The sequence below is a fragment of the Aulostomus chinensis genome, chromosome 15, assembly GCF_037954235.1.
Source record: "Aulostomus chinensis isolate RoL2024-O1b breed Wild chromosome 15, RoL_Achi_v1.0, whole genome shotgun sequence".
In the NCBI taxonomy this organism is placed as follows: domain Eukaryota; kingdom Metazoa; phylum Chordata; class Actinopteri; order Syngnathiformes; family Aulostomidae; genus Aulostomus; species Aulostomus chinensis.
In genome coordinates, this window is record NC_141334.1 from 2,355,382 (window position 1) to 2,374,465 (window position 19,084).

The window sequence follows — 19,084 nt, forward strand, 5'->3', positions numbered from 1 at the left end:
TGCTGGAGGAGTGGTCCAAGAAAGGGACCTGTTTGGAAAAGAATATGTAAATGGGAGCATTTTAGCTTAAAAAATGTATCTAAATGAATATAAAGCCAGTCAAGAAGGTTTGTATATGCAAAAGTGTCAATAAAATTGATGAGCAGACCCACGGACAGTTTACAGGAGCCAGACCATGATGATGATGATGATGGTGGTGGCCCAATCAGGTTTAGTGTTGCCTCTAAAAAAGAAGATTTCAATCACAAGCGCTGCTCCCTACTCAAACCCTTCAAACGAGGGAATTAAAGTTCTTTCTGCCGGCCATCTTGTATAAAAGTCTACAGGAGCGCACAGATTTGAGGTAATAACTTTTGTTCCAAGACGAATGTTTCAAGGCCAAGTGCTTCATCATGGTCTTCATCTGATGAAGAAGCTCCTGGCGTTAAAATGTTGGTTTTGGAAGGAGGAATTATTGCCTCATAAATGTGTGCTCCAGTATACTTTGGACCAAGGTTCTGAAGTTTCACCACAGTGAAAAATGACTGTCATTACTTCCCTGCAACAAATTCCTTGCTTCATCAGACCCCTGGTCCAAAAACCCGGAACGTACAATGACAGAATTAAAAAAATACAACTGCCCGTCGAGCTACTAATCGAGAAGATATCTTCAACATAATCATAAACACAGTAAATCTGAATATTGGACAACAACCTGGGTTGTTGTGTGCATATAAACAGTCTAAGAGTGACAGGGTCACAACACCTCCAGCAGCCCCACTGACACGTCTCACAGATCTAAAACCCTCGTATTTTCACAACAAACCGGACGTGTATTTCACATCAACACACCTCCAGCAAGTTATTAACATGTCTGGATGCCTCCAGTCAGTCGGACGTAATGACAGATCTGTGTCCACTACTCATAAACAGCTGCATTGTTTGCTGGGCGAGCAGCTCAGCACAGACTTTATCTTGATCTCTAGACTGAGAGACTCCGGTTCTCAGGGTTTGGAGGACAATATCTGCCACTTGTTGTATTCACTGGGCCGCAGCATGCCCAGACCTTGAGCGGGGGCCGTGGTTATGACTGGATTCCCAGTACTCCGGTGGCACTGTGTCCTGCTGGGCTGGGGAGGGCAGACAGGAGGTGGGGCTCACATTGACACAAGCAGCTGGGAACAATGGGAACGTCCCATGCCCCCCCCCCCCCCCCCCCCCCATTCCATGGCTGAGCAGAAGAGTGCTCCACCAACACCTGTGGGCAGCCTGTTTGTTGAGTGATTTGTGGGAAGGAGTGTGGGAGGAGTGAGAAGCGAGGAAGGAGGGTGGAGGTATTATCACAGGACCACACACACAATGAAACGCCTGTTGATTCCCCCACACACACCTGTGCAGCTATAAAATCTGGCACTTCCTTTGACCCGCACCGCTGTGTTCAAGTAGGCCTGAGCGACATGAATAATGGCAGCCAGTAAGCCCAGATGAAATGACTCCTTGGAACAAAAACCGCTCCTATCAGGTGAACACTAGAAGGTTCCAATCAAGAAAAAAAACTCACATTTTCATTTAAAAACCCTGTAAAAATCATGATGGTTTGATCGCTTCAGTCAGTAGAAGACTATGAATAGGCAGGACGTCTCTGCAGCACAACGGTGTTTAATTCAAAATGACACGCAGGTATTCTTTGAGAAATTTTGCACTTTCCTCCCGTTTGAAAATTATGGTGGGACACTTTGCAATTTCAATTAATTGCACAGGCAAAAGAAAGAACCTGAGCGGACACACTTCAAAGTCAGATAACCCAATTATATGCTGAAACATGTATAAATTAGCTTCTTCAGACAATCGCACGGGGAAAATCCTCCGCTCACAACGCCACTCTTTGATTGGGCGGTTGATCTTTTAACAACGTCCATTATCAGGGCTGAGGGAGCGGGGGAGGATTTGAGGTTTAAGCATCTATTTATCCTCTCCCTTTTCAAAAGTCAAGTTCAAAGATCCAGACCAGCGGCCTTGATCTGTCAGCTAAGACGACCTCGAGACTCACCCAGCGACTCCCACAATCGTCTCACGGCAGACACGACCACGCAAGACGGTGCTCAAGGAGGGTTATTAACTCTGATGATATTAAAGCCAGTAAACAAGCTTTTGATGTTTGTCCCTCGTGCTCCGGCCCGGACAGCTTAAGCAAATTAAAGCGGGCCTTTCGCTGTGATGAAATGCTTCTTGCGTGTTTCAGCCTTTCCTAATTGAATATTCAGCTACCAGACTTTCCCAAGCAGCTTCTCTGATGTAACCCTCCGTCCACAGTTTGAGTGATTCTCAAAGGCCTTTGAAATGGTTCTGAGGCCTATAACAAGAGAACTGATGGAAACCACAGGGCCAGTGTCAGTGACGGAAGCGCTGCCAGTTCGTTTATACCCCGACGTTAGCATTCGTTAGCCTGGGGGCTACATGACAGAGCTCCTGCTGTACTGGACAAAGGTCCAGCGACACTGGCGAGAGCCAATATGAAGTCTTTTCCAGCAGTTGCAGAGAGTGTGTGTGTGTGTGTGTGTGTGTGTGTGAGTGTGTACATTATTGTTCTATGCTCTTTGTTATGTCTGGGTTTGACATATAAACATGTGCTCATAGTTGTCTTTGAGTGTTCCATGGTTGATTTTGATTGAACTAAGGGTTTTGTAACTCTGCTCTCGGGTTTCACTGCAACGATCCAGTGTGTATTGATCAAGTTTGGCGTGTAAAGTAGCAACTGGCTAATATTTAAATGATGAGAAAACTCTTGCGGTGAATGATGGTTAACACAAGAGGATAAGCAGGAGAGCATGAAGGCAACATGACTTTGAAAATATTGAATTTGAGAAGAATAAACTTGTTCAAAAAGTTCTACAAAGGGATGAAGTTAAGTTAGTTCAACTTCCAAACTGAGTTTTCTGAGGGGAAGCTATGCACTGTGGCTACAGGAACTGCTTCTTTTAAAATGGGAAAGGCACCAATTTTACACATGAGGATCAGTTTTCTTGCCATGAAGAGAGACGGATCTTATGGAGAAATACCTGCTGGATGTCTTCTGGGGCTCTTGAGGGGTTCAGAAGTCCACTACAACTGAATTAGACCTAATCAACTGTTTAATCACAACAAGCACAGTAACAATTACTAGTCTTAACTGATTTAGACATTATCAATCAATCAGAGCAAACACTGTGAGTTAGGGGTTGGTGTGCGTCTGTTGTGACAAGTGACAGGACCGCTCCTACTGACCGTGTGTTATGTAGCCTTTCGCAACAACAGTGTGTTTTCAGGCTGGTCGATGTCAGTGTTCCTGGTCTCCGCTGGGCAGCAGATGCCAAACTGGCTGGAGGTGGAGGAAGCCCACAGCGCCGTGAGTCCTCCGGCTCTGCAGGGGGCTCTGCAGAGTCAGACATTTCACCAGCAGGTTTGCTGATTGTCAACCTCATTTGGCTATTTTTGGATACGGTTTCCAAAATAAACTGGTGACATTTGCTTTTCAACTTTGTGTAAGTAGCCAGCTGAAATATGATATATGGAAGGGAATCTTTGGAAAACAAAAGAAGCTAATACTTACTGTGCAGCACTTCAGGGGCCATCATTTATTAAATAGGGCTCTGGGTGGGGTGTGTTATATCGATATGACTGCATATTAGATAAGTTTGACATATGCTGCCTTTTAAATATGGGGATAATCCTCTCCACCCAGCTCCGCCAGCTGAAAAATGATGCTCCATGTGTAGCAGCTTGTGCTCCATGAGTATTATGAATGAGGGAGTGAGTATGCGAGGTGTTTTGAGGCTGCTACAACATGTGGGCGTCCCCAGATACAATTAAAAATTGATTTATATTGTCTACCCAAGTGCGACTAATATTACATCCAACATTACATCATCTGGGCTGGCCTTGCTGGAGTTAGCTGCTATTGCTAACGTCACGTCTTCTACATGGACTCTCGCGTTAACACTTTAAATATCACAGCATGAACTTACCTTTGACCCCGAAATTGAGCTACCAGTCACTCAGGGTCATGGATAAACAAAGACTAGTCTGATCTCTTTTCACGTGTAATGGAACAATCTGCCTCCGAGTCATTAATATCCACATTACTGATGCCTTCCCCAATCAACTCTCCTTCTTATTCAAACTTTGTGCGTCAGCAGTTAATTCTCTTTGTCTAAGAAGATGGTGTCAATTTGGAGCTTCCCCATCCTTTAATTCATTAGAAGAAAAAGGCCCTCGAGGCAGATTCCACACTCCAGAGTCGAGCTGATGCAGTGGATCGCATTTCAGCTTTCATCAGTCACATCTTCAAAAGACGCTGGCAGCCACTACACTGCCTGAAAAGTCGACTCTGCAGAGCGGGCCCTCAATAAAACCCGTCTGTGGCTCGGACATCGCACTCCTGTGTGTGGGTCTTATCTGTGAACAAAGCCTGTTATCACGCCATGTGTCACGCTCCGTGACATTTCACACATCAGGTTATAACGCCATCAGCCAAACACGGACCTAACTCCAGACATCCTTATTGAAGATCAAGTCAAACTCATCAGGCTTAAAGACTTCCTTCACGGCTGAGCCCTGACTTTAAAAGACACAGCCAAGATTCTCAGTCCTATTAAGTCCAATAAATCTGTCACAAGTAACTGAGTGTAGTGAGAAGTCAAGCCAGGTATCGCATCTCAACACTCATTCTGATGTGGAGAAAAAGCTGAAAGTACCGAAAGCAGGAACTGATGAGATTAACTTCATCTGTAATTAGACGGAGGAATTACTCTTGTGGGGATTCGGTGATTCAGGGTTTATCCCTGCACTCCTGGCTGATTTGCAAGCTTACCAGCACACCACGCAATGTGTGAAGAAAATGTGTATTAAAATCAATAATCATCAAATGAAGTCTTACGAAGAGCCGTCCTGGAACTGCTTCCTCCAGAAGCTCCTCCAGTTTGGTAGCATGTTCACGCACAGCAGCACTGTTTCTGTCTCAAATCAAGTAGTTTTAAAATGACATTTCAGGACAGTTTTGTTCGCTGTCAGCGTCTGTGCCCTTTGCTATGCAAGTAAAGACTTAATTCATGTACTGTTCCACTTAAACGTTAAGGTCAAATCCAGGTCCACTGTGCCGAGGTGATGCAGAGAAACAGGTAGATCGGAATGACGGCAGATGAATTCCAGTGTCCTATCAACAGTTGCTGTTGGTTCTCCTCCGCCAGCCAATTTCCCGCCTCTCTGAGTGCTCCTGGGAGACCCTTAAACAAAGACACGAGTCCTCTGGGGAATCTGCCCAACAAATGCCCCGCAACCACTGACTGAACATGAGAAGACGACCAACATAATTAGGCCTGCACAATGAATCAGCTGAGGGGAGCGTCCCACTCATAGCGAATGCTCGAATGACTTTACAAGGCAGCACGTAATATCGTCACCAGGCATCCAAGCTCTTAACGGTGGAGATATTTTCTTACTGAAGTAAAGCCACTAAGTGTGTTTAGCAACTAAAAACAGCCTATTTGAGGCTGGAACCGGCTAATTAAGATTCCAAAGCTACAGCCGGTTGCAGAGTTTATGCTAACGTTGAGCTTACACAGAAATAAAAACAACACTGCCAGATGTATGGCATATCCATGGCACGGCACAGCCCATTAGCACGAGAGGCAAACACCGTGAAAGATACTCTGGTGAGCCCTGGGGTTAGCATGAATATTCATGCGCACATGTACACAAAGATGTCTTTTCACCATCAAAGTCGGTCTGGATTTAAGCCGACTTCATTTTAATTTGACGGCAGATGTCGGCGCTGCCAGTGTGACAGGCATCACGAGCTTCATTATTTCATCTGGAATGATGTCATTTATAAAAAAAGGTATCAGCCAAAAATACCACGTGATGGTAAATGCAGTCTACCTGATAGCTGTGTGCTTTCATTCACACGTACTAGTACTACGGAAATATCTCAACATCTGCTAAACGTGGTACAGACAATAGCTTCCGGTTATGGCATCATGTATGCTATCTCTTAGCGCAAGACCTTAAATTTTTGTGACACTTTTTCCTGGTGTTTTGGGGTTTTTGGAATGGTTCAGAACCCCACTGAGATATTTTAGGCAGACTTCATACCAGCATCAGTCCAGAAAGCTCCAGTTCTGCTGGAGTCTCTTCTCCTTCTCTCATCATCCATGATGGGGAACAATGAGGGCTCCATGATTCATCGGCTTTTTCCAGATGTCTGTTGAAATGTGTTTTCCAAAAATGTATCATATCAACTTTTTCGTTGGTTTGCCGAGAATTGTGAGGGCCGCTATTTCACATTTAACTCGTTAACTAATAAATACGGAAATAATCCCTCAGTGAGTAGGAATTTCACCTTGCAGCTCTGCTCTCAAGTGTCTTTGCTTGAAAACAAGTTGATTTCTGTTGTCACATTAAACCGTTTTCACCACCAGGTGTTAAAGGATCCTCCGGTCTTCCGTGTCCCATAAATTCCAGCCAAAAATACAAACAGGACCTGTTATATTTCCTATCTAGTTACTTAAGTCACAAGCCATCAAGATATCATTTTGCATCCCCTTGATGAGGTGAACAGTGCCCTAAATATATGTTTGCAGGCTTTTTTGGACTCTCCAGGTGATGCTCGGTTTGGCAGTTTGACATAAACCCCCAGAACAAAGGGAATCGGAGGCCTCGGCATTCCTGGGGACAATGATGTGGTCTGAGGTGATGCCTTCAGCAAATACACAAGACATCTGCATTGTTCCAGGAGGAGACAAAGCTCGTATCCATTGCAAGAGTGGTGACTTACAGACACAAGTGAAACCTCTTTCCAGTGACATAGTGCTGTGGTCACATTTCACACACACCTCAACCCCTCAGGATGAAGACGGGAACGTCTCCTTCCAGCCACCAGCATGACAGGAGTTCATTATTGGTTTTTTTTACTGACAACTTTAACGCCGATTCGCAGGCCGAGTCTCTGCTCGGATGACACAGAGCTCCAGTTATAGTTACAATGCAACACAATTCAGGGGCGTACAGGCCAATGACTACCTTAAATATAACAACGGATGATATCCATCACCAATACTGGGCAGGTTCTTTGTCTTCCGCTACTGATCTTTCTTTTGTTTGTGTTGGTTGTGTTTATTGTTACTCCCAGAAATGCACATCATTGGATTTTGCTGATATCTAATAAAGACATTTGCAAATAGATGATATCTACACGTGTCAATATTATCCGTACAAAAGTAAAGTTTGCAGGATGAACCCAGCAATTCACAAGTGTTTCTCTCATCGGCCGCAGTGAATTCCGTCAACAAGGTGAGTATCAGCCACTACCGAGACATCACCGCTCTGTAACTTAGCACTGCTGTAGCAGGAAAAAGATGGAGATGTGTCCAGCTCGGCCGGGAGAGGATTTACATTTAAATTCACATCTACTTTTTTTGAGCGGAGGGCTCGCCAGATGAGGCCAGTGTGAAGAGTCTGGTGCTCCTGTTCTGTCCTGCAGGGGGCATCGATCAATATTCATTGAAAGTTCCTCTCTAGCTTCCTGATTTTGGAGGAAAGATGGTGCCTTTAAATTTTTGGGTATCAGGACCTTCTGAATTTACTGGGTGGTAAATAATGGAAATGTTTATTCAGTTAAGCAGGCCGTAATATGGACAAACTTTCACTTGCACCTTCTGCAAGGATTCTAGTCGTGAGCTCTCCAGCATCATTAATTGACTCGATGGCACCTTTTCTGTGTACACGCTTCCATGTGTGTTCCTTCAGAGCTACAGACACCAACAGAGCAGAGTAAATATTCCCAGGCTCCTTCAACTGCACTCAGAAAGAAAGAGGGCATGAGAGAGACGTGAGAGAAGACACGGGATGGGGTGCACGGCTCAGAAAAAGCGGGAAGGTCGCAGACCATTGTGGTGTTCAATTTCTCTGTAACATGAGCTGTGGGCTCCTAAGCCCCTGCTTGTTGCCCCCCTACCACAAAGTGGTTTGTGGATGGACGGGGTGTCAGATGTGTGCAGCTGCTGGTTAAGCTCTGTTTGCAGACCAAAGAGTGGAAAAAGCTGGGAAAGGATGCAGGAGAGAGACTAATGAAGGCGATACTGGAGAGTTTTTTTGTCTCTCCCTCTGGCACTGATGGGACTGCTGCCAGGACTTGGATTGTGGCCCAAGAGAGTGCCATGTGTCCCACAGATGGACCTCCTAAATATGATGGGGTGTCATGTACAGATGGCCAATTCTGCTTGAGCCGAGTGGCCAAACCTGCTCAGACTGAATGTCTTAGTTTAAAACAAAGAAAACCGGATTGTTACCCTTCCGATTCAGAGGGATGCTGCTGAGACAAATTTGGATGAACATCTTTTAATCATTAAACCTGCAGCTGTAACATAAATCTAAATAACAACAGACAGTGTGGTGCTTTTATTATTAGGGCCTGAGCCCGGAGGTACCCTATTATGTTTGCTCGACACACTTGTTATTACTATTATTATCATTATTATCCCAGAGGAAACAAACAGAATATTAAAGCACCATTGTTCTGGACGTGGCTCTGAACTTGACTCATTGCACACCGTTGGCATGGTTAAAATATGATTTCCTGCATGCGCTCAGGGTGAAATTATGATCAAGGCTTCATGCACTTTTATAGCGGTGAGTTTTCAGTAAATCTGTAATGTACTGTAACGCTAGTTAAAACAGCAGAGCGGTGATTTTTAGAGGGAACTGATCCAGGATCGGGCCTGAAAAGACAAACGCAAAAAGGGCACGTTTTCCAGTTTACTACAACTGTTGATGTGCCGACAAATGTCAGTCGCTCATCAGGAGTAATACAGCTGGTACATGCTAGTGAAACACGAGGAGGCCGTAGGCTCAGTGGGTACATGAGGGTTCACGTGTCCTTGTTTCTACCATCGGGGCAGTTTCTGGTCATCTGCTTCCGTCTGGAGTGTGGAGAATTTGCTTAATCTCACATGTCGTACCTGGATGTCCAAATCATGAGCTGCAAAATGTTCTTGGGAATACAAAAAAAAACTGCGATAAACAGCATCGATCCATACTGAGGCAAGTAGTTATGGAGCCAACAACCACTGGACAAAAACACGCCGTGAATACCCAGAGCTCTCTGGGATTCAGAGGAGCTTTTAAGAAGCAAACCTTCAGCACTCTCCCACCACGGAGAGAGAAAAGGCTGATGTGGAGCCCTGCAGCAGTTTCTGCGCTTAAAACAACCCTCAGAGTAGAGCTGGACACATTGTTTGTGATTTTGACAACAGCATGTGATGGGAGTTTAGTACGCAGTGACGGGTTATCCACCCCGATTAGACAAGCACCTCCAACCCCCAAATAAAGGTCCTGTCTTCTCCAGGGCAGTGTTCACTCCATAGATTTTTCACTGTTTTGAATTATGTGGTTTGAAAACTATGCCAGTCGAAAATGTTTGCGGCAGAGAGGTAGTCGATACAGGAGCTGCAGGAGAAATTCCCTCCCAGACGTGCAGGGATCAAACTACAGAGGCAGCTGCTGGATATAAAATCTCTCTTAAACATCAGCCCATCTACATGCAACACAAAGCCTGTGAAACCCTTCAGTTTAGGCTTAAGGGTGGATGTCGGCTCTTCGCCTGCCAGCTTTGATTTTTCACAAACATGCCTGGGATCCTGTGAGCATGCACAGGCTTTAAAGCAAAGACTGAAACCACAAAAAACAACAGAGAACAAGGACATGCACGCAGTCTTTGCCAGCTCGAGTTAGGAGGCAGGTTTAGCACAGATCAATCAATGCCGCTGCCAAAATCTGTCAGAGCACCGTAAAATGACAATACACAACTTAAACCACTCATTCTCAATTTGTCTTTCAGTCCTCTGATTACATTGTTGTTTGTATCAGGAGAAACCGGTTAAATTTTTCTTCACACAGCTGCTCCTGAGCTAAAGCATGCGGAAAGTTTTAAAGTTCAGCCAAATAAAAGCAACTGGTTCTGCCAAAGACGTGGTTTATTTTTTCAAATCTCAACACTCACTCATAGTTTCTGACCCAAACCGCCATCTCCCCCGAACCTCAACCGAGTGTTTTAGCAGCCTAAAACTAACAACACAGGATGCAAACCCCAGCGTCTGTTTTTTCAGTCAAGTGCGGTTCAGCAGACTGTTTCTCTCATTACAGAAATGTAAGACTCAAAGAACTTGAATAATCGCTGAATGTAATGAAAGGGGTTCACTTAACAGGATGTACAGTCTTTGACTGTTCCAACATGCTGACATGCTACCAGTTAGTTGAATTAGCTTCTCCTAAATGCTGGAGCAAGGCATCAATACAACACCACGGGGATCAAACGGTGCACTCTCTTTAATGAAAACAATGAGCCAATACAGTAGATTACATGGCTGTCAGGCCCGGCTATCACTCAGGCTAACGTACTAATCCCACATGAACAACTGCAGCCAACAGCTGCACTCTTCCTGCTTCCTCCAGACAGACGCAGCAGCGGCAGAACGAACGCCTCCCCAGGCATTCGGTCACTGAGACACACGAAGCAGAGGTCAGTCGGACCAGTCAAGACTGACATGAGAAGATACATCATCACTCACGATTGGAAGAATTTCTTTTGCACAAAATATCATATAAATCATCAATGGGCATTCTTTCATTGCTACACAGCCGAGGTGGGAGTCAGTCACACACACGCCATCATTGGCAGGTTCTAAGTCTTCAAGTCCCAATTACAGTGCTTACAATCAAGCAAGTCAAGTCGTACCAAATTCAGATTGGAGAGATTAAACAGAACAATGAGGGATATTTGTGCTGCATCAGTACAGCCACAGCACCAAACGGCCGACTCAGAGATCCACTGAAGCAAATGTTCAGCCCCTGGTGCTTTGGTGTCCTCACTAAAGCTGGGGTCAGCGACGGGCGGAGCCTCACACCCCTCCAGACGCATCAGTGTGTGTGTGTGTGTGTGTGTGTGTGTGTGTGTGTGTCCCATAGAGAAGGATCCGGGTGATATTTAGATTTTGCATAAAGCGGCCAACTAATGCTGCACTGTGGTGATACTATCACTTCCTGCATCCACTAGGTGGCACTGGAGAACACAAGGCTACCTTAATATGATGCTGCGGTACATCACACGTGTCATCCCAGACCGAGATTCTCATCAAACACGTGAAGGCTGGGAAAGATCTGACCACGTCCTACGGACCAGGATGAAACTAAGATGCCATTGAACCAAAACTCAAAGTCTTCACAACAACCCATCACCTGTTAAAAAAAAAAAGAAGCTATTTCCGGTTTCCACCAGGTGGCCCTTGGCTCCAGGCTCCGCCCACTCACCCGGGTCTGTCTCAGAAGATGCATTAACGTCTTTCCACGAGACTCTGGGCATGGATAGAGCGGTTCTCTCGCAGTGTCCCAAATATGTCTCATTTTGAGATGACGGACTACGTTGTTCTACGAGTTTCTCATCATAAAAAGACCCAAAACAACACTATTTTAATCTTTCTCTACATATTTTTGACTCCTCTGATTTTCACAGCTGCCATCCTATAATTTTGGGCTTCCATCTGTCACTCAGTTTAATTGCCAAGGACTCTTTACGGGACAGAAAACTGACTTTGAAGGTCCTGCTAAGCTCTGAAATCCAGGGACGGATGAAGCATTATTTATTTAAAATATACAAGAATGGCACGGACTGAGTACGCCTGCCCGTTGCGTCTACTTTCTGCTCTGCAAATGTCACCGTAAAAGCTCAGCTGCTGCTCTGATTTACTGCACCAACATAACACGGCCATCATACTGATGAACGCTGGTCACAGAGATCAATAAGAGTCGGGGTTCCTCTCGTACTCGGGATGGGCTTGTTTCCATGCAGGAAAATAGCTTTCAGTCACAAAATATATTTGAGTAAGTGCCCATCGAGGCCCATTAGGGAGGAGGTGAGTTTGGACAAAGCCTGATTTAGCAGCTCTTTAGAGGGCCGGGGTCTCTATCAGCAGCCAATGACCTAATCCAAAAACAGACAGCTTTACTCCGTCTCCAAAGGAGGTAGCGGGGAGATGAGGATTAAACAGACGTAACCCAATTAAGACAAGGCAGATAGAGCAAAAAAAAAAAACAGGGATTTAGGGGAAAAAAAGAGGGATAAGGTCAGGACAGAGCGAGTGTTGTCCTGTTGTGAGGGGAGAACCAAGGTTCCCATTTATTTCAGTGCAGGAGAGCTTTCTGTGTTTACTGGTGTCAAAGTTCATTGTGCAGGTTAGAAAATCAATGGTGCATCAACGGTAATGAAAAAAATGAAATATCTGCAGCCTCCTGTGTTCATATGCACACGACACAGGGAATTATACATTCAACTGGAATTGGAAAAGATCGGAAAGGCAGGAAGTCCCGTGAAATCCCTTACATATGATGAGAAAACGGGAATAGAAACGATCCACGCGTGATGGAGTGGTAGCGGTCAGAAATCAAATGATAAGCGTGATGACGGACGTACAGGAAACTCCTCCAAAGGGTCGAAGCTGCCAGCAGCACGGTTGTCAAACTAATGAAATAAATGGCGGTGGTGGTGGTGGTGGTGGTCAGCGAGCTTTCTGAGGCTAATCAACACACACTGCTAACTACAAATCCACTGTTTTAGAAATCAGAATCAATTAACCGACTGTTTAGGCGTGAGCTGAAGTTCTCCCGCCACCTCAGTCGTTTTCTGCGATGGCGACGTAGGGGAGGAGCTCTCTTTTTCTCATCTGGACCCTCTGATGAACTCAAACATCTGAAATAATGGTTCGTTTTTGGCCTTGGCTCCTGCAGCATCAACACTGTCATCCATGTGGCTGCAACTGAAGGTTATTTCATTTACTTCCATTTTCTATCCACTGAATTGAGTGAATTGTTTGGACTTTAAAATATCCATTTTTCCCACGCAACAGTCTTTGAATCTTGATTTTCTGTCACAAATAATGAAGTGAGGAAGTCTTCGTATTGAAGAATGTTGGACATGTTCGCTTGAAAAGAGACGGATTCCCTGGCTGACCAAGTACCTGCAATGTAACTGCCTTTCTATAAACTAATCAGTTAATTGGCCAACAACCCACGGGTGACTTCTCTCCAGCGGCAACAGGATGCGGCACCTCATCACCAACACAAAGGCTGGGCAGTGACATCGATTACGTCATACACCGCAATGTTTTTTTCATGATATTGTATTGATATTTCTGTCCCTTGTACCAATGCAGTAATGCGTTGTGATTTATTGTGACACATTTAGTACTGTGAGGACTTTGTCATGAGACCCCAACAGCGACTGAACACCCTCGCGACGTCTCTGGTTTCGTAACTACAGTGGCTGTTCCACTCCTCCACCCATGTTTCAGCAAATTTTGTTCAGATGAAGAGTTTTACAGAAAGAACCCCGATGACCAGTGAGCACGTGAGCACACCCCGAGACCATCAGATACTTGATACAAGAGAAGAGGAAATTGGAGAACAGGACAAAGGAACAAGACTGCGGTCACAACTAGCCTCAGAGTTCAGGAACTACTGGTCCCATAAGACATTGCAGCCCCACTCCCAACATCATGTCGCCATTCTCTCAAACGATGTTGGGGACTCCCCTCAAAATGGCCCCAACAGTGACCAGTTCAGTAAACATTTCCATGGTAACAGAACCAGCGACATCTGTAAGATTGTGGGTTGTCACTTCCTGATCCAGGATGGGGTGGACACTGTTGAAGCCGGGTCAGCACTCAGGTTGAGACAGCGTCAAAATGATCAGCTTGTCCCTGCTGTCAATCACGGGGGTCCACATTCATGGGTCAGTGGAACACACAGGGGAACACACAGGGGAACCACAAACATCCTAAATGACGCATCAATGCTCCAGTTATCAAAATACAAACACAACTATGACGTCGCAGTTTTTTTGTACATAATCACACAACTCTACCCCCCCCCCAAAAAAAACAAATAAAGTGATGCACTACAATTCACGAGTTCTCTCTTTCTACCTGTGGTAACTGTAGCTGAAATGTGTTTGCACCAGAGGCAGGATGGGAAATGATGTCCAAATTGATCTAGTTGTAGTCCTGCTGGATCCTCGGTCTTTGCAGCACCTTCAGTCACTAAGATCTGCTTTTTATGTGTGAGATGGAGTCTGACTGTTGTCTTCTAGTCCATGATAGTTAAAACTTAAACAAACAAACAACTCTGCATGCTACTTCATAACTCACTTCACTTCACACCTTCACCCAGTTTAACCAAAACCTTCGCTGCATTTGGAACGGTTTTTAGTAGCCATGAGGGCTAGGGGTCCTGATGAGATAAGCGTTTATACCAAAAAAGGTCTCAATTAGGTAACAAAAATCTCTCTCTCTCACACACTCACACACACACACACACACACATCATCGTCTGCTTCATGTGCAGGAAAACACCCTCAAACATAACCAGGATCCTGGTTTGGAAACTGCTGTTTGGTCCCTTCAAGGGTTACTGTTGAAAACGTGTTACAACAACAGCATTAAACCCGGAGAACCTCTCCAGACCCAGAAAAATCAAGACTGCGCTGAGAAAAACAGTCACTTTACACGCAAGTCCACGTTGCTTCAGCGCTGCTTGGTTAATTGGTCCCAACAGAAGCAATTATGCGGTAATTAATCACACCTTCCTATTACGGCAAGTTTTTTTTTTTTTTAAACGTCTAGAATTAGAAGCTGGGAGATGTTACGCGTTCGTTAGCTTCCACATTTAAAACCAAAGCTGTTAAGCTAACGCTCGAGGCAGCGCGTGAGCTCGAAGACGCACTTTCACATCCAAGAAGAAGAAGAAGAAGAAGAAGAAGAAACGCTGGCGACGTGACGCTCAGCCGTCGCAGCCGTGAGGAACCCCCTCACTCATTCAAACGTCCGACTGAACTTTACCGTTAAACACACACACTCAAGTACGCAAAAAGAAAAAAAATTTTTTTTTTAAAAAGGTTCAACTCACCGCTCCAGCAGAGGAGGCAGACGGGGAGAACCAGCGGGAGAAACGCTCGGAGTCGGGGAGTCATGGTCTTCATATCCAGCCCGAAACAAACCAACGTGAAGTGGAGTGTCGAAGGAGAAGTTGCAGCCCGGAGGAGATGGAAGGGAGGAGAGGGGGGGGGGGGGGAGAGGGGAGGGGGCTCAATTAGAGTCAGTCTGGCGGGGTCCTATTGTGGAGCTTCGGCAGCTTATCAGTGTTTTTCCTGCTTAAATAAAATTAAAAAAAAAAAAACAAGGAGCGCTCCAAATTCACAGAAAACACCCCAAAAGTCCTCAAGGTCACGACTCAAATAAGCAACCTTATCTCAACTTCACACCTTTTAGCCCAAATCACTCGCCTGCTGGCTGAATTCATTGACATTTATTTGCATTTAAATGAATCCTGATGGTCCATTTACTCTTGCGCCTGAAAAAATAATCATTTTGGGATAAAAGTCATAATAATAGGCCAATATAATGAACTTCTGATGTATAAGAAGTAGGAAAGAGGTTGCTCTGATTGCGTCCTCTTGAAATCGGCGGCTTCTAATTTGAAAGTAGGACATCATCAGGTTTTACAGTGTTTCTCTGCACAGGAAACAGAGGAGGGAATAGCTCTGTATTTGCTTTGAAATGTAGAGGAATAAAAGATCCAAGTGAGTGAATGCAGTTCCTCAAGTGAAGTGCGGACACCCTAACGTGGTACTTGAGTAAAAATACTCGTTACTTCTTCAGCACTGCTAATACCTGTTGAGTTCCAGTGAAGTAAATGTATCGTTGCAATCAATCATTTGCAGTTTAGCAGCAGCAGCGTCTGGACGTCATGGATTCCAACTCTGACTCAACTACAACGTTTCTAACCTGACAACTGAAACTCTCTGGAGACTGACGCCGTACGTCAGTGGCGGGTTTGTTTGGCTCGTCCTGCAACACAAACCAAGCCGTTGCTCTGAGGCTTCCATCATCTTAACGGCCGAAGGACCATGACGTTGTGCTATCAGGACAGAATTCAGACTTGCCGCCACCCTTGGTGTTCCTTGGTGAAACTCTATGCCACCTGACCACTGCGCCTCTGGGCCTCACCTGGGACCGAGCGCCTGTCCACGACTGATTTGAGAATCATGATTGATGCGCTTTCACTCTGAAGGACTGGCTCAAAAAGGACCTGGTTGGAGGGATTATTTCTCTATGCTGACCTGGGAGAGCCTCTCAACCCCCCAGTCAGAGCTGGTCAATGTGGCCAGGAAAAGGAAAAGGTTACCCGGCTTGAGCTGCCGCCGCTGTGGCCTGCCATCAGCAGCTGAAGATGGATGGACCAACCCCGCAGCTGTTAACACGCTTCAAACAAAGCCAGCGTGCTGACTGGGAGGACCGCTTCAGCAAGCGCTCATCTCTGAAGGCCGCAGCCATCACCTTTGATTATCTGGAACAATAATCCACAAACACGCTCACAACAGTTAAAATGTTCAACAACTTCCTGCTGTTGACATGTCGCCCACTCGTTTTCTCCAGGACACATACAGCCTTGTTAATATTCATCTGATTAAAAAGCTACAGAGCAGTATTAATATTTGCATTTCATTCCATGCAGGAATATATTAACTGATGAAAACAAACAGCCATGGTGCAAACAATAGAGCCCTCAGCGGCAGAGAGGTTTAAGGGTTGAAAAACATCTTCCAGTAAAGTCAACTTGCTTCTCTTACACTCAGGTCACCTCAGCAGCTGCAGAGAAACACTTCCTGCGGGCACTGGCCAGCTGTCCACCTTCCATCAGAGCACTGGACATGGAGACCTGGAGACAAAGATCCAAAGAAGACAGGACAGAAGATAAAGAAATGCAACACTTTATTTTTTGCCATAATCCAGAATCCAATGGACAGTCCCACTGGCTCTCAGTGGAGGGAAGTCATGGATGCTAACTTCCTGTTAGTCTACAAAAATACCTCATCGCTGTGGCCCTTGTTTTGTTTTTGTGAGGATTGTCTTCTTTCTTCAAGACTTGAAGAAAGGCCCTTATGAGTGAAAACTCAGGAAACTGGATTTTCAAATCAGTCCTGGACAGACTCCTGGTCCCGGGTGAGGCTCAGGGACTCTAATGTGCCCCCCAGGGCATGTAGATTTGCACCTGGCCCAGAGTTTCACCAGCAAACCCCAAAGGTGGCAGCGAGGGAGTCTCCCCAGAACCGCACGTTCTTAAAACACATGACAACAGGGAGTGTTGTTGTTTTCACATGATTTACAGCAACATGATGTATGTGTGTGTTCTCTAGCGCCACCTAGTGGATGCGGGACATGATATGTGCACCACAGTGCAGCGTTCCTCTGCTCCATCATGCAAAATCCAAATATTGTCAGGTTTCTACACACACACACACACACACACACACACACACACACACCGACTGATCTCTGTTGGGATTTGCTCGCCTCCGGGGAGGCTGCATGCTCTGAGCACTCTCTAATTGGTTTTTGTTTATCAAGAACTTGTTCTTCCTCAAGTCCTCATGTCTGAGAAAGCTTTGGCACGTAAGTCTCTGCATCATCCCTGATATCATGTTATGTCCCTTCAACCATGTTTGGCTAAGAAAACGGGGGATGACTGTAACTGGGCATCATGGAGCCTTCTACAGCAGTGGAGCCCCACCAGCAGGAATCACAACACTCAGCTTTTGTCAGGTTTTTACGGGTCTAGTTTGGATTTTATACCCAGAAGAGGAACGAAGCAAAGGCAACACACTTGAGTAAAAGCGGGTCTCATCAGGGAGTATTTGGTTTGGACCCTAACCAAGTTCTCTCTCCGCTCTGCAGGAAATCATTTCACATGAAATCTCGCTCAAGTCTAGCCCAGCTCCTCCTGAAACACCAGCCCACACTCTTCCCTCTTTGTTCGTAGCAGTGGCAGTCATCGACTCTTTCCTCCAGAGTTCAATGCCTGCCTCATCCCCCACTGTTCCAGAATCTTAGCTCAGACCTCCTTTGATGTCTAACCCTCTGTGACATTTTTATGGAATATTTCAGATAGTTTGGCAAATACTTTTCAACATATTTAAGAATTGAAGCGTGGACCAAGAGTCGCAGGTACAGCTGGTTTATTGTGAGGCTGCATAGAGTCGATGGTTGCTGTAGCGCCACCATCAGGACTCCTGGCCAACAAAACCAGTCAGGAAAGTCTAGCATGGGACATAGCAAAGTTTAGTTGATTTTTATGGGAACATACATGTACTCAGGAGAAAAAAAGGTGATGGAGAAGAAGAAGAAGAAGAAGAAGAAAGGAAAGCACAAGGCAGCCAGGCTGCTCCGCCCCTAATTAGAGATTCAGATGCAGTTTGCCAAGACCAAACCGAGTCTGCCCACCGTCTCCCAATGATGGCAGCATAGAGCACTCATTGATTGGCAGCCAGTTACTGTATGTTGCTGTCCCATCGTCAAAAGATTAATGGAACACACCATCTTTTGATGCAGCAGACGAGAGATGGAGGGGATGATGGACTATGAGAAACTTTTTCCTCCACAGTTGGTGTGTCCCCTTCAAGAGTCCTCCTCAGAGGTCCGGAGGTCAAAGTGTCAGACATGTGGTTGCTGGTTAGATCATCTATGACAGACAAAAAGTGAGGAAATAGCTTGGAATGAGGCTCCTTGATATCCCTGGAAGTGTCATCATCACTTTACTTGATCCCAGAGACTCTCAACACTCCTGATTTCTACGTGTAAATTTGCTTTTCACAGTCAGGTGTGGTTGACCCCACGCCGACCCTGGAAAGGTCACACCTGCCTTTGTCTTCTGTTGAACTGAAAACAGAGACCTTCATGTTTCTGATAAGCTTGCAAAGCTTCTGTTGCATCAACATGTTGTCGTCTCTCCCACTGCCGTTACGTTACTGCGAACCGTCCCGTTGTCCTGCTGGAGGTGTGGACAGACAGGCTGCCATGACAGATGATATTCCCACCCGCCTGTTTTCACCTGACACTGGAGACGAGCTTCACCAGGAGAGCGCCGGAGGAGGTCCCCCCCCCCCCCCATAACTCATCTTTGACTTGACGTTTGTTGCTGAACTTTGACACTTCTTCCCAGTTGACCTTAGGCATGTTGAGTCCTC

At 45.6% G+C, this 19,084-nt stretch overlaps 1 protein-coding gene across 6 annotated transcripts in view; it reads right to left on the reverse strand.

Annotated features, from left to right (window-relative positions):
- The window catches only part of mcama (melanoma cell adhesion molecule a), a 34,436-nt gene extending 18,037 nt beyond the window's left edge, over window positions 1–16,399 (reverse strand). For 2 of the 6 annotated variants that reach the window (XM_086179226.1, XM_086179224.1), the window contains exons 1-2: window positions 16,246–16,399; window positions 14,968–15,034 (exon numbers count right to left, since the gene is read on the reverse strand). In XM_086179226.1, the coding sequence (XP_086035352.1) occupies window positions 14,968–15,034; window positions 16,246–16,278 (100 nt within the window). In that variant the 5' untranslated portion in view covers window positions 16,279–16,399. Of the gene's footprint in view, window positions 1–2,029; window positions 2,148–3,038; window positions 3,224–3,243; window positions 3,339–14,967; window positions 15,035–16,245 lie in introns of those variants that run through there. The other 4 variants (XM_086179228.1, XM_086179230.1, XM_086179227.1 and 1 more) reach the window with 4 other exon arrangements.
- Between the last annotated feature and the right edge of the window lie 2,685 nt (window positions 16,400–19,084).